Source organism: Symphodus melops (assembly GCF_947650265.1).
Source record: "Symphodus melops genome assembly, chromosome: 13".
In the NCBI taxonomy this organism is placed as follows: Eukaryota; Metazoa; Chordata; class Actinopteri; order Labriformes; family Labridae; genus Symphodus; species Symphodus melops.
The window spans coordinates 15,093,480-15,110,169 of record NC_136703.1 but is presented as its reverse complement, the minus strand read 5'-3'; the positions used below and the strand labels follow the sequence as shown (position 1 = coordinate 15,110,169).

The window sequence follows — 16,690 nt, the reverse complement described above, 5'->3', positions numbered from 1 at the left end:
AAGAGAGAGGGAGAGAGAGGGGGGGACAGAGCGTGTGAGTGTGTCAGCGGAGGCACTGCGGGAGTGGATCAGTCAGTTCACGCTGCTGACTCTTTCAGACGGGTTTTCTGATATCAGCACCGGCTGGACTTTCTTACTTGCTGTAGTGCCTGGATATGCCAAACGGAAACAAAGCGACGTGAAGAGTCTGGACGTTTGAAGAATGAGCGGTCGCGTGCTAAACGGCAAAATGCTGCAGCTCCCGGCACCGCAGCGCGCGGGGAGGACAATGCACTTTCTGTCAAGGTAAAGGATGAGAGAGAAGCTTCCTGCATACTGTTACTTAGAATCACTGAGGATACCGGATGAGGAGCTAATTGACACACTGGTGGTATTACTTTAAACTGGGTACATACACAATGCAAATTGCGAGCTTGACGTTATCAGTGAATGGGCCCCGGTTTGGTCTGTGCGTAAAAAGCAGCAGCGTGTCTCATTGATAAAAAACTCTTAACAGCTGCAAGACATGGTGGCACGTTTTATTGCTGTGAATGGCAAATGCTTAGATTGGACTGTTGGAAAAATTGTGTCTTATTCTAGAGTCCAGACGCTGGATGAACAACGTGCTTTTTCGCAAGCGTATGGATGGAGGTAGCCTACAGTCTGCACTATAAGCACCGACCTCAATGCGGAAAGCCGTATGTTGAATCAGCATTATCTTTTATTGCCGGTTACTGCATAGACTATAAAAAGCAAGCTTTAAAAGGAAGAGCGACGCTTGAAAGGGATCCATATCACAGAAACAATGCGAATCATCGGATGACAATAGTGCGCTAATGGATGTAAATGCTGCATTTGTATGCTCGCAATGTGCACGCGCGCGTTAAGTGTTTCTGAATACAGTTAGCCGACATGGCCATTGTTTTAAGGTGCTGCGATGACAACTGGGTTCTGCCGGTGGGTCAGCAGAGGCAGGTATACGGGTGTGTGTGGGAGAGAGAGAGATAGAGGATGAGTGGGTGTGTTCGCATCGATCCGCTGCAGGACCGCATTTTACTGAACGGCTGACCTACATTTTGAAAGACGCCTTCTCGCGGAATATGTTCTGTGATTGGATAAAGAGCAGCATGCCTCTTCCATATCATCTTTATACCCACACAGCAAAGTGAGAATTATCTAATTGTGTGTCTTAATGTGTGGGCTAATGTAGGCCAGTGAATATGTGTAGGCTGTAGATGGGGGGGGGGGCCTGAATACTAAAGAGACTTTTTAGACAGTTAGCCTGGATAGATTTTTTTTTGTAGGAACGTTTACAGCGTTAACTTGCCTTATAGCAATATGATGAAGAAGGAGGGAGGGTTGCTCATTGTGTGTGTGTGTGTGTGTGTGTGTGTGTGTGTGTGTGTGTGTGTGTGTGTGCGCGCGTGTGTGTGTGTGTGTGCGTGCGTGCGTGCATGCGTGCATGCGTGCGTGTATGAGAGCACTTATGAGAGATGGGTTGGTGGTCAGCTTTGCTCTTTTTGTGATCCCCTGACCTCTATAGGATACATCAAGCCTTTATGTGAACCCAACAGTGCAAAACATCCTGATATCTGGGCATTAGACAATAGACATACACACCTGCAATAGACACATAACCAACTGACACACACACACACACACACACACACACACACACACATTATCACACAACTGTATGTTCTCATATATGCTATGTTTGTTTTGGACATGTATGCTCAAACAGGCAGGCTGTCAAAAGACTGATAAATGAATAGATCTAGTCCAGACATTGTAAGAGCTAGTGTGCCTCTGCATGTAAGCCTCTGTGTGGGTGTGTCAGAATGAGTGTGAACATGAAACATTAAACATGCATCATGAGCTTAGCAGTTCCTGCCAACACAAAGATTCAATCAAGTGTATTCGTCATATTGAAAACAATCCAACATCAACTTAGTGCGTGTGCGTGTGTGTGTTGTCATTTAAACTACAGTACACAACCTGCCCACTCAGCATAGCCTACCCTGATATCTTGAACCCCCCCCCCCCCCCGAGTAGAAAAACAACCTCATCCAATGAACAATAGTGATGTCACTCTTTTAATTTTGTTAACTCCAAATAAATCCTTAAGCTGTGCATGCAGTGATGGTCCGCGGTAAACAAGCACCTCTGGTTGGTTGAATGACTAAAAAGCTGCTTTATTTATGTCATTGCAAAGTAATTAGAGTCAGTTATAATATATTCTTTATTAATATATCTTTATTAAATCCAGCTGTGGTCAGCAGGCTAACAAGAAGTGTCAATGGGATGGACGTGGCTTGAGTGCACTGCTGGTGCCAGTCCCTCTAACTCTGACCTTTAAGCAGATAAGGTGTTCGTTGTGGATGTCACCTGGTCAAGTCTTGACATTTACATTTGACCCGAGCATACTCAAGGGAAACACTTTCACAAAATGCAACACCTGGATGTTCAGCTCGTGTTGCCGTATATTGTGAAGTAATAAAAAGCCGTTATTTGGTCCTTGACAAAAAAAAAAAAAGATTCTTTTTAAACAAATTAAGTTCTTCTAGAGTTCAAACCCTCAGGGTCAAAGATAGATGAAGGTGTTTATGAAACACAGTTTGCTGACTCAGACCCTGGATGAGTTTGGAGGTTTCAACGGGCCTTCTGATGCTATCACACCTCAAGAGAATCAAGAAACATGAGTCAGACTTTTTCAATCCGCCGCGCGAAAAAACATGTCCACACCAGTGCGGATTAAAAAAAATTGCAGAAAAAACAAATGACATGCTGAAAGCTTTCTGTCAACATAGGCGTGTGTTAGGATGTCTTTGCAAAGATGCCTGTTCACATAGAAACAAGAGATTATTCAAAACACTTTCAACTTATTGAGGCTGCATGACCCAGACTCTAACTGACCGTACAACATGGTAGTTTATGCCTCTCTGGGTTTCATGTAATGTTTTACATTCTGCATCCACGCTGCCTAATTTTAGGGTAATTTCATGCAGCCACTTGATGTTTTGCAATTAAGAGATCCTGTGTACATGAACCTCCTTACAAGGTCATTAGGGAGACCAGAGAGCGAAACAACAGATGCCTGTAACCTGTGCTTGTTAGACACATGCGCTTTCTTTATTGTACACACAGGAGCCTGTGTTCGCAAACAGCTCATATTTTCATGAGGTGGTGCTCCCCGTGGTTTACTGACTTTGTCTGTTACTTCAAAGCCGGAGGAGGACTTACAGCCAAACAGCAGTACACCTTAACAGCCTCGACTTGGACGAAAGAGCCACAGCCTGATGTCGGCTGCCTCGACGTTAGGCTCTGCATATCATTTTCACCTGATAGTGAAGTCTTCTTGAACCAACATTCTTGGAAACGTATCTTCATGGAAATTGAAACCGTTTTTTTTTTTTTTTTTTTTGGTGCCGAGGGGGGGGGCTTGAACTCGTGGCTGCGATTTTCAGTGTTGTTGTCTGGATGAGTTGTTTTATTTTTGTGAGTGTCTGTGCACTTGTGCGATGGAATGCGCGTATGCGTCCGCATATGTTGAAGGATTAAGGAGTGGGACCTCAGAATACACTCGCTGGAATGTGAAGTGTGTGTTTTCAGCAGGCGGAGGAATGTCTCCCAAAATTACTGTAACAACTTTGAGTGGCATGACCGAAGTGGGTTTGTTATGAGTGACAGCAGGTGATGGGTGCGTGCTCATGCAGGGTGTGCCCCCCCCCCCCCCCCCCCAATCCCAATCACCACATATGTTCATGTATGGGAATACACGCTGGAGTGATATGTCCCCCTCCTCAGCAGGGAACTAATGTGTGCGTCTGTGAGATTGTTTGAGTTGAACTCAGCCTGAAAAAATTAAAAGGGATCTATGCTCGAGTCAATGGGGTTTCATTCTTTTTGTTCAGGTGTTGTTTGGACAACCTTGCGCAAGTTCGCTATTCTGATCTGTAGCTTCTTTGTGTAGCTTTATTAGATTTGACCCAATGCTATGTAATCAGATTTTATTCATGTCTTCAGACCGTGCCTTCCTCCCTTTCAAAATATATTCAATCTTTATCAATAACCTAACTTAAGAGACGCTGCTTGGCTTTTAAAGTGCCACGAGCCCAACCCCAGTCAGCAGGTCCTTTAACTTCTAATGCTCGCAATATTGGACGTGTAATAATGTAGCTGTGTTAGCTGATTAATGTCAAAAACAAATGAAAATGAAGGCTTAATTGTTAAAATACAGTTTCTTCAAGGAGAGGATGCCCTCTGAAATTGTGTGCGCACAGTTCTGTTCCGGTTGTTGTGAATATGTCATTTAGGAGTCGATGTTTGGCCACTGCAGCTTCTCCAATGGGTCAAGCTGCCATCAAAGTTCCTAAATTTCAACTATGTTGCACATATGGACAGAGGCAGTTCCTTTTTGTGCAACATCTGATTGTGCAGCATCCTCATTTCTGTAAACACAAACCACCCAACCGTTATGACGTTTCTGAGTTAATATAATTCATTAAAACGTGGTTCTGAGCAACTTTTTCCATCCCTAAGACTCCCAACAGGTTCATATTTCGCACAATGTTGTGGTCGTTGACATGTGCGAAGGGAGGCCAGGGCTAATTCTACCCCAGGATCCAGCCCCTGTCCTGGGCCTCTGCGTGCTGGGGTTCCCCCTGTGAGCTCCTCCCCAGTTCTCAGCTCTTGATTCTAGGGGCTGGGAAGCTCCCCACACTGCACCCCAGACTGAACTACTTACGGAGGTGATTTAAAAGGCTGTTCCACCACATCCCAGGAGTGCTGTCCCTCTTCTGCTTCCTGCGAAGAAACAAAAACGGGACTTTGGGAGAAACTAAAGGTGCTTTGGAGGGTCAAGGTTTACGATGTTACCACTTACAACACTGAGGCATTTTAAAGTGTTCGGAAATGTAACTCTCTTTGACCTACTTTGTCACGATCTTTAGATGAAAACAATCCCACTGTAGAGAAACTACAGCACATTTCTACCATTATTGTAAAGGTATAAATCATATTTTCTGATATCACTTCAAAAGGCATTGTTTGTTTTGTGACTGCATTCAAAGCCATTCATCAGTGTTGTATAGACTGGGGGGGGGGGGGGGGGGTTAGTGATCTTTAACCCCATTTAAGCAGAGTAAGAAAAAAAAGGACAAAGACGAAGAAAGCTTCCCAAGATTCCATGTGCACACGTCTCCCAACCCCTACTGTGTTCCTTTTTGGGGCTTAGCGTATGAAGAGATCAAGACTATTCCCAGTTGGCGTCAGTATCGTCAACAGTTCCACTATTTATTTATTTATTTTTTGGTTCCGGGAGTTTTTCACAGCTCAAAGTTCCTTATATGAAGCTTGGAGCCTTCAGCCGTGTAGACCGTCCTGTTTAATTTCATGGGGATGAAGTATTTCAAAGCCAAAGTCGACTCTCAGCAGCAATGTGTTGAACTCTGAGCAAACCCTCATCTGTCCACCCCGGGGAGGTCAAGAGGGGAGAAGATATTCAGAGATTAATTTGCTGTCTGGGGAGAATTCAGCTGAAGCGCTTTCGCCTCATCTTAAGCTCTGCAGTTTTCTTTAGCTGTCTATCCAGTTCCACCCCCCCCCCCCCCCATGCTCAGAAAAAAACCCCCAAAACATTTAACTGACCAGGGTTCCTGATACGTGGTAGTGCCTTTTTACTGCTTTAACTTTCCATCCAGAAAGCCCTGAAGCATTTCTAGAATTTGTCCCTTTTCCCTCACCCCAAGAGGAAAACTTGGAAGAAAGATATCCCTCAATATTTTTCTACACACGCACACTCATCTCAGAGACGGCAATATACAGCTCTGCTGGCTTTGGACTAACCCTCAGAGGAGCTGTGGCTTGAGCGAAGCTGCCGTTTGGACCAGCTACTAACATCACACACTTCTGACAGCCAATTCAAGCTTCACTCCAGGGGACAATGGCAATTAAGTGCATTTGATGTGTTTGTGACTACTTCTATGCGTGTGTGCGACTGCGTCCTAAACCCCGAGGCCATTACTGTCAGGGAAACGCCCGTCAAAGGCACAACAGGGGATTCTCCTCTGTGATGGCCATTTATGAGTGTGACCTCTTTGGACTCGCAAACATACACGCCATACCTCTCGCTGACATCCCTGGCCTGCTCTGATCCTGGTGGCAGATGGAATTAGCAGTAATTACGAGCTCATTAACTCCAGCCTCTTCTGTAATCCCCAGTAATGCCCAAATACTGCTGTGTGCTCTGTGTGTGTGTGTGTGTGTGTGTGTGTGTGTGTGTGTACAAAAGACTGTCCGAGCAGCTACGACTCATTGTTTCGCTCTACATCGTGGAAATAGCGCGGAGAGGAAACAATAAATAACGCTGAAGAGGAAATTAATTTTTCTGCCTCGCGTGCACCCAGAGGCTGTCGGCACAATCTTGTTTTTTTTTTTTTAATTGAGCATTGTCAATGATTTACTGCAAGTGTTTGAGAAAACAGCTCAGCAGAGGACCTGCATTGAGTAGCTAATTAAACGCTCTTTTTAATCACAGATTTGTTGTTCACCATGCCAAGAAGTTCCCCAAGTGTCCAGACAACAACATGGCGTCATTAAGAAGTGGTGGAATAAGTCGTGTATCAGTGAGAGTGCAGCAACCAGGCAGTGTTTAGCAGTGTTTCTCTGAGAAGAACAATACTTGTGTCCAGATCAGCAGATGGTCGATTAATATATAAAAAAATAATAATAATGACATTTTATATCAATCTGTCTGCACATGCTGCAACACATAAAGTCACAGAGAGGTTACTGTACACTGTGATCTTGTAGCTACAGTATGACAATCTGCAGGGGCTGGATGTGCACGCTATGTTATGTCTACCTGTTCTCTGTGTGTCAGAGTTTGAAGCTTTCAAGATATAATACATGCATGGCCTGCAGAGGGATTTATTCATGGTCCTATATGGTGCTGCAGTGATGGTTAATCCTATGCAGAAGGAGAAATGTGACGGGGTTTAAAATGCTCATACAGCAACAAAGAGTTTTGGATATCACTACAGCTTCCCCTGATTTTTATTTGTGTTTAATCTGTTACATGCTAATAAACCAACAATGTCAATTTCACCTGATAGTGAAATCTCTTTCACAGATTTGTGTGTGTGTGTGTGTGTGTGTGTGTGTGTGTGTGTGTGTGTGTGTGTGTGTGTGTGTGTGTGTGTGTGTGTGTGTGTGTGTGTGTGTGTGTGTGTGTGTGTGTGTGTGTGTGTGTGTGTGTGTGTGTGTGTGTGTGTGTGTGTGTGTGTGTGTGTGTGTGTGTGTGTGTGTGTGTGTGTGTGTGTGTGTGTGTGTGTGTGTGTGTGTGTGTGTCCTGGTGATAAGCTGCTGAAGTGGTCCAGGAACCCATATTGTTAGCCATCTGGGCACAAAAGCCTCACTCGACCCTCTCTTTTGGTCCAAGCAGGTAAATGTCCTGCCACACAGATTTAAAGCCAGCTTGTGCACAGGATCAGTGTGTTTTGTATCAGAACATTTCCAAGGCTCAAACCAACTTAAGAGCATTTTAAAAAAAAAAGGAAAAAAAAGAATGTGGTCAGTGTAGTCCAAGAAAAAAAACCCTGGCAGTGGTTATGACCGGTCACAATGTTGGCCCTTGCAAATGTGTCGCTCTTTTTCCTTTCAGGGGTGTGGATGTGGGTTTCTATAAAAGCCCTCGTGCGTATTTATTTGTGATAAAACAGTCCTCTCTATTTGGTTCATATTCTGTTTTATCTGTCCAGACTCAAAGCGGAAGAGAATGTGGAAACAGACAGCGAGTCACAATGTGAATTTTAGGATTCTTCTTTTTCTTTTTATAATTCTCCTTTCGGTGTCTTCAAAAGCTTCTGAGCAACATAAGTAACATTGTGTAGACATCTTTACACCTGCTGTAAGATGGTCCGTGTCATTATACGGTGGAAGGGTCGATGATATTGTTGCAGTTGGGGTTTTTTTCTTGGTAATGGCAGACGTGTCCTCTGAGTGTCCTCAGCCATGCCGCAGAGGTCAAGTCTCCTGCAGTTGTCAATCTCCTCAGACTGATCTGATATCTTTCTGTTCCTCTGTTTGTATAAACAGACAGCATAGACAGTGAGTCTCAGCATCTAGTCCAGCAGCCGTCACTGTCTCGTATATTTAGTCTTTTTAGTCCATCTAATGACTTCAGCAGCCCTTTCATGCTTGCCCCCTCCGGTGTCTGTCGGCTGCCCAGTGCCAGTTTGGCCCTGCCCTACTTTCCACTCGCCTGAAAAGGCATCAGTACAACCAGGAGCCTTTCTGATTTAGCCATTTTGGGCTCTGCCATGTGACACTGTGGATTTTAATAGGAATGGAAAGTTCCTGTCCAATGTAAGACTGCAGAAACACTTTCCATGCTTTTACACGTGGGACAAAATGTGTGCAAATATCAGCCTAGAAGAAACGTCTTTAACCCCTTGAGGATACAAATAATAGACCCCTTTCTCATTCAATGTGGCATGTTTACGGTTTTTACTAACTGTTTCGTGGTTTTAACTGTACCACTTCCTCTTTTTCTAGACAACCTCACTGACTTGCTAATAGCCTCCAACGGGTCTTGTTATTTTGATCTAATCCGCTCCAATGTGGTCCACAAGTGTCAAGAAAGGGGGAAGTGGGGCACAGGTGAAGACCCAGGGGTTTCTTAAAGTGATCCAAGAATGATAATCACAACAATCACAAGCAATAAATTGATGACAAATTAAAGGTTAGAGCCAAAACACCCTTTTAAACTAAACGTTGCGTTAAATTGTCCAGGAGATCCAGAAAACACTACACAAAGTCAAAGGCTGGAGTATATCAACAGAACTACAAAGCACCCCAAGTTATTTACTGAGAGACTATGGAGCCAAATACACAGAAAGTGATTCGCTTGTGTTTAGGAACACAAAGGCAACAGGAAGACAACCGCGGGGGGAAGACAACCGCGGGGAGAACCGCTCACTACCTCTGAAGGTGGAAAATGAGTCAGCGCAGAGCACTGAAGCCCAACAGCGTATACAAGCTCCCCACACCTGTTTTCAATCAAGGCCAATCAGCCACAAACACACCTGACTCTGCACTGAGGTGATTCAATCAGCAGCCTCGGCGAGAAGCTGGAGAGTGTGCCCCGAACAACGAGAGATGGCCGGATAACATTCAGCGGTGCTGTTCGCTTGTCCACTCATTTCATCCTTTGAAGGAGTCAAAGTCTTCTCTGCAGTCATAGCTGCATACCAAAATGTAATGTGTGTCATCTTAAAGTTTGACAAACATGCCCGGTGCATTTTGCTCCTCAGAAAACATTGATTTAAAATCCAGCTTTGGTTTTGGTGGCCTGCTGGTCTGTTTCTACGTGTCTGGGCCTTTAACTGCACCTGAGCGTAGTATGATGTAGTATGGTGGGACTCGATCCCCAGCATCCTCTCCTCCAGCCCCCCATAAACAAACTAGAGATCCATTTGTAGAATAAAAATCTCCCAAGGCCTAAAACACCCAAATTACTAAAGAAACAAACTTTTCACTCAGCTGGTTTCTGTTCGTCTTTCTTGTTTAGTTGCTAAGAGAGGTTCAGGGGATTTGATTTAGAAAGACATTTTCCCCCTCCTGATATCGATCAGTAGAAACGGGCTTTGTAGCCTCTCTAATGTGTATTGACAAATGATCAGATAATTAGTTCCTTTTAAACTCTTTGGAGAACAGATATTGGCTCTAGGAGACAAACACACTGTTTTCTTGCAAAAAAGAAAGGCTTCATTGATGTTGAATTATATTCACCCAAACAAAGAAAAGCTTCAGCATCACATTCTTCAAAATCCCTTACGTGCCATTACAACAAATGCGTATTTACTTGGAATCACTTATCACCCAATACTGTTAAATTTGCTCCTAGCCACTGGCAAGACTTCAAATCCCAGCAAGCACTCCACCCACAAACCAACAGGCAAAGCTGCTTTTTCTCTCCTGTATGTCTACTGTTCTTCTCTCACTTTCTCCATCCTATCCTGCAACATCAGACAGGTCGGAGCGAGGAGAGGGAGTGGAGACCGGGTGCGGCGCTCTCTTAATGAGTAGCAAGAAAAAAAAGAAAAAAAAAGACCATTCATGTTGGGATCAGAGCAATTAGCTCCTTGGTCTGAATGGCAGAGAAGCACAGAAGCCAGTCTGTAAAAGTTGCCTCCTTAGCTCAGCAGCAGCAGCAGCTATTGAACTGCTCTCTTGTTAGTATGTGAGGCTCAGAGCATGTGTGGGTGGTGCTGGTCCTCTGTGCAGACTATGAAACACAAAGAAATCATCGTCTCTGTGGAGAGAGGGATGCTGTTTATATTGACCACTTTGACCTTGATCGGTCTGGAAAACAAAAAAGAAGATAAAATATTCAAACCCGCAAAATGCGCAATAAATTCTAATTCTCTGAAAGGAGACTAAATCTCAGAATGCTCTCGAGTGAGTGCAGCACTATTCATACCATAAGTGACGATGACTGGCATCTGACTTTTAATGACAGAATACAGTGAGTCCATTTGGTTATTCTCTGCGCAGTGGGATGCAGCTTTTTGCACATGGGTTGCAGAAAAACACTTCTCGCTTGAGCTTGAGGTGAAGAATGAGTTTAATCAAGGGCATCTCAATGTAACTGGCTTTTATTGCACTCTGAATTGAATCAACATTGATATTCATTTTGCTTATGCAATTACAGTTGTAGTGTACCATTCCTCAGTGTCATCTTCCTTTCCTCCCAGCTGTGTCCTTTAGCTTCAGATTAAATAGAAAGCCACAATAGGGCAATACAATTTAGCGCACATCAGTAATGTGGCTATTGTCCTTTTTAAAAGAAGACATACTGGAGGTTTAAAAGTGACAGGGAAGAGGCTTTAGTGAGAAGGTGCTCTGGCTCATGTGTGAACGGTGTGATAAAAATGAATGGAGAGCTAATATTATCCCTCAGTCTCTGCAGCTGCTGCTTAAAGAAGGAAGACGACGAGGCGGAGCGAGGAGAGATTATTAGAGGAGATTTAAAAAGCTGCTGTCAAGGAAAGTAGGGATTGAGCCGAGTGAAGTAGAGGGGGCGAGCTGGTGGGAGATTTGGAGGGAGAGTAGAGACGTGATGCCGTTTTGAGAGAGAGCGCATCATGTGGAGAAAAGTTGAGGAGGTTTTTTTTCCTGTGCTATCAACAACACTTCTCCTCGCACTTGAGCGCTCTTTTTCCACGCTTTTCCTTGCACTTCTTTCTTCTCTCCCACGCGCCATTTCATCCTCTTCTCTTGAGTGTATCATCATGTTTCATCGCCCTCTTTTTTTTTTCCTTCTTCATTTTATCTTACCCAGAGGACTCGATGAAGAACTAGAGCTGGGTGACATGACAGTGGATTTGGTGTAGCCGTATCGTCACACCAATTGAGGAGTTCAGATTTTGGAAATAAGAAAATCCTTTTTTGGTCAAAACCCTTCGAACTCACTTGGGATCTTGATGTTTGACAAAAAAATTAACTTTCAAGAAGCTTAAAATCTAAGGCAGATCCTTCTGGAGCTTTGGTAAAGCCTTTCTACTCTAAAAAAAATTGCAGAGCGAGGGTCATTGAAGTCTGGTTTAACATAATTACTGCAGATCAAAGCAGGCCTAACTTTTTTAGACATTATAAAATTTAAACATACATGAACTTTATCACACAATTATGATATCTTTCGTTCCTTTTGGGAACACATGGTCTTAACATCGCAACTACTTTCTGGGTCTCCTTTGTTCTCATCTTTGCACTTTTCAATCAGCCTGTCTTCTTCAGTAGATTTTTATTTCACCTGCCGAGTGGGAGCTGTCTGTTAATATGTGACCTCTGGCCTCTTCTTCCTCCTCTGTTTGTTCCTGTTCTCACATCCGTCAGCTGACTGACATCAAATCCAGCAGAGACTGTGTTTGTTCAGTTTCCCATCAGATCTGAATTATTCATCTGAGAGCATTATCATCCACATAGTGCTCATGAAAAGAAAGAAAGGTGCTCATTGTGACACAAAGCGGTGTCTGCTAAAAGGAGATTTGGTTGATGAAGAACCCCTTTGTATTTGTGTAAGTTGCTTTGGGGACATTTTGTAATATTGAGCGAAATAGAAATCTGTTAAAACAGGGAACCAGGATTAGCTTGAAGGAAAAACAACCTTTCAAGACAGCTGCTAAATCTGATGCTTAGGTTTACAACTTATAAAAAATCCAATTCAGAGAAGACTTCCTCTTGTTTTTCTTTCATAGAAATGTTGTTTAAAAAAAGCATAGACGTAAAAATGTCAGGTTTATGTCCTGAAACTTGAAACCAGCCATTCCATATAAAAATATCAGAAGTTTAACAATGGATCACAAAGGTCTTTTTATTTGAATCTAATGGAAGTCTCAAATTCAGTAAGAGAGATATTTATGCAAATATGTTTTGTTGTGTTTTTCTCATGGTGACAGAAAGTGTTAGCCTGCTCTCTGGATGTGTCTGCCTCAATCTTCAATTTGCCCCTAATCCGGCGCAGGCATACAGACAAGGCAGCATGACAGCCACTTCACATATAAAATCTCGTCTGCTCTTTTTTTTTTTGTCTGTATATCCACAGGCGAGACAGGGAGGGCTTTCCCTTCAACCCCTCTCTCCCTGATCCCTGCCGCCAAGTCCCCCAGGGTGCTGTGTGACCCACACAGGCACCCATCCGGAAGAGCCACACCGCTGTCTCTCCTTCAATCCCCCCCTCTGACACAGTATGCACGACCTCGTTAGGCAAGCCCCGCCCCCTTGACTTGTTATCCAGTACAGTAGGATATCGGGATGACCTATTGACCCTAATAAAAGAAACTCCCACCAACCCCCAAACTTCCTGAATGTGACCTACTTGATGTATACAGACACAAGTGAATATACATCAAGATATGCACAGATTGACACCCCCCCAACCCTCCCTGATGTCTTTGTGTTTAGCATGATGATGACATATTGGATCCAATTAGTTTTGTACGACTTGATACATTAATGCAGAGACATTATTCTTTACCATCAAACATCAATCTTCAGCGATTTGTCTGAGGAGAAATTTAAACTGCAATCTGGAACTATTTAATAAAGTCAAGTGAAGTCAGCAAAAGCTCACTGATTAAAAAAATAAAAAACCTGTTAGAAAGGGTAGTTTTAGCGGAGTAGTAACTGTTAAAAAAAAGTCTCTTCTACTTATCGCAACAGTAAATTCGAGTTTCTACCTGTGAGATAAGACAAAATGAAAGACAGTGTCTGTGCTAGACAAGACGAGTTGAGGGAAAGCAGATACTCCTGTTTCCTAAAGGACTTCCATGAATGTGATGCATATCAAAGATTTTCTTGCACTAACTATGCCAAGAGGGTCAATTACGTTAAAGTGATTTGGTACAGATAAAGAAAGGAGACTCCTGTGAATACACCCCCAACCTGTCTATGTCAAAACTTTCAGAAATATTGCTTTTGGAAAGAAGGAAAATCATTTAAGCTGATGTGTGCCAAGCGAACAGACTTCACAGTCCTGGCACAGACTGAACTCCTGCATGCACTGGTGGGCGATTGCAACAGTATATATGTTCTCTGGTGCTATTTTTGTCTTTGTGGGCTGAGATATTGTCAAGTGCGCTCCAGATTTCGGTTTGCCAAGAGTTTGCAGCTCATGAAGTGAGAAAGTTAGATACACAGAGCAGACCGCTTTAATTGAGGTCAATGAATATTTCATCAAAAGGAAAACTGGTAGACATCGAGACGAGTAAACCCGACGCTGATGTAACTGAGAGTGCGGGGCTTAAATAGTTTATTCAGTATAAAACATGACGGAGAGATCCAGCTATCTGTCACAGATTGTTTTGGTCAGATATTATTGGATTTGAGAGCTTATGGTAGGATGTGATGGTGGTTTGTCCCTCAAGTGTTGGACGGGTTTAACGTCTTGATCAAAGAGCCTTTCAGACAGCTGGTTGTTGGATTGATGCTTAAAGTCCGGATCACCTGTCACAGACGACGATACGTAACCGCTAAAAGGCAAAAATCTATTAAACAACCCAAGAGCAGCACTTTCATGTGTCTGGAATCTACATCATTCCTGCTGTACACTGACCGTCTGTTAATGGATAAACTGTTGTGAGGCTGATGAAATTTCACCAACGATACAGGAAAGAAAACCCCAAACCCAATCCCATGATCCCAAACACCACTCATTCAGAAAAGATTAACTTCTAACTCGAGCTATAAGATTTTTAATGTATGATTGTGATGTTTGCACTGTATCTGTACCTCGATGTTGTTTTCCATCCTATGTGTAATGTCGCTTTGTCTGTTTGTCCTTATTGTCTCGTCCTCTTTCCGTCTTTCTAAACCAACAGTGTCTTTGAGTTTAATGAAAAGCGCCGACAAATAAAGTGTATTATTATTGTTGTCTGATGACTGATTTTCATATCCTGTTGATTGTGGTGATTACATGTTATTCAAAGTATGGAACTGTATCTTTAAAATCATGCAGAGAAAGTAGCATGGGTTCAGATCATTTCAGCTATGTCACAGTGTTTCCTTGTACGTGACAGATGTGCAGTGTCCTCAACCTCCTGACTGTAAACCACTCCTCTCCCTTTTGAACACGGCCTGACACATGCCCTCTTTGTTGTTGCTTCTTATAGTTGGGACGAGAGCAGTTCCATCAGCAGCGGTTTGAGTGACGGCTCGGACAACCTGAGTTCTGAAGACTTCAACACCAGTCCCACTCTCAACTCCCTCCCTACGACTCCCATCGGCTCCCGCAGAAACTCCTCTGTCGTGGTAGGTAACACATACACATGAACGTTGACACAACACACACACACACACACACACACACACACACACACACACACACACACACACACTCACAGCTTTCTGCAGTGTGTGTTGGTTACTGTAGTATCGATGAAACTGTTAGGGAGGTATTGATGAGGTGCTGAATGATGTGTCATACACTCAGTCAGTGTGCAGAGGACACACACTCTATGGACAACAACGGGCATCAGAGACGAAGCCTGATTAAGTATTCAACACACACTCATATTATTTATCACATCTGCAGCGATCAATGTCACTGCAACACACACTCCGTCCATATACTGGATAGCTGCAGTGTTACTCAAGGCTCCTTTTTTTTCTACTATGGTGGTTCACAGAGATGGTTTTTTGTGATAAATGTTGTAATCAGTTTTTTTTTGGTACAAAGTCCAGAATTGAGCAGCTAGTATAAGTGTAAGATAGAAATAGTATTAGTATGTAATGTCATTGTTGCTGTAAGGCTTTGGGACTTGTATAGTTCCGGCTCTATCTAATTCTGCTGATCCAGAAGCTGTAGTTCAGGTGTTTCATCAGCTTGACTGACTGGAGTTTATACAACAGTCCTGAGTCATTTTGTGTCTTCTGCACAATTCCTTGATACATCTACGCTTTACTCTTGAAAATCTGCTTTGATGCTTTGAAATGGTCACCTTTCGAGATGGAAGGATATGTGAGATGTGATCTTTTTAAAATCCTGTCTGCAGCTCTGCTTGAGGTTCCGTTACATCCATCTGTAGCTGTATCGTTTCCAGAGTGTGTGTGTGTGTGTGTGTGTGTGTGTATTTTTGCATGTGTGTGCGTGCATGTCTTTTCCCGGAGTGTCTGATGTAGGTCACACCTCCGCAAAGTGGTTAATTTGACTGATGTGAAGGGATTTTACAGACAGAGAGGAGGCAACATGAACAGGAATCAAGAATCAGTGTAACCATAGCAACTATAGCACAGCGATGCTGAGAGTATGGGTCTTTGTCTGCTCACGTACATAAAAAGGAAAAGTCTAATACATGGCCATACGCACACGCGCGCACACACACACACACACATACACACACACACAGGGCCATCTGCAGACCTGCATCCTTGCCCATCGAGCTGTAAAAGCCGGATCGCCTCCCTCCACGCCTAGATGCAGGAGTCATAGTAACCATTACCCCCCACCATGGCTTCGTTTCCATGGTAACCAACTATCACATCATCATGCACCCCACATTTCCAATACACATGGCGCCCTGTTCTCTCGTCGGCCTCCGCTTAAGTGTTTCTATTTCTTTGTGCCCTGAGTCTATCTCTTTGTCTCTGTATCCTCCAACGTTTCCCTTTTTGCTCCTGTTGGTTTCCAGTTTTTCTGGAAGGCAGCCTCTGGCGTTCTATCCTCTCCTCCTACTTCTCTCCCACATATTATACAACATACTCAACTAGGATTTGAGGTTTGATGAGAGGAGGGTATGAAGGAAGGGAGCACACAAAAGATGTGAGGATAGAAAATAATTAAAGCCGAAAGAAGGTTAATGTACTGTAGGTGGAATTATAGAAATGTAGTTTTTTCTCATTATACAGGGAGACCAGTTATGAAAATGAATGAATCTTGTTGTCTCAGTATCGAGTGTGTGTTTGTGTTTGTGTGTGCCTATCTCTCTATGTTTGTGTTGTTCATGTTTTGCCACAGCTGTCAGGACAGATGCCTATCTCTCCTCCTGTTTCAATAATCACAGAATTTGTGTGAGGAAATGACAATGTTTTATCAACAAGGTCTGTTCAGACAGGACACACACACAGACACACACACACACACACACACACACACACACACACACACACACACACACACACACACACACACACACACACACACACACACCCA

The 16,690-nt window shown here is 43.4% G+C and overlaps 1 protein-coding gene across 4 annotated transcripts in view; it reads left to right on the top strand.

Moving 5' to 3' along the window:
• The window catches only part of nav1a (neuron navigator 1a), a 90,284-nt gene that overhangs the window by 55,161 nt on the left and 18,433 nt on the right, over nt 1–16,690 (top strand). For all 4 annotated transcript variants that reach the window (XM_079360136.1, XM_079360135.1, XM_079360134.1 and 1 more), the window contains one exon: nt 14,652–14,790. In XM_079360136.1, the coding sequence (XP_079216262.1) occupies nt 14,652–14,790 (139 nt within the window). The remainder of the gene's footprint in view (nt 1–14,651; nt 14,791–16,690) is intronic.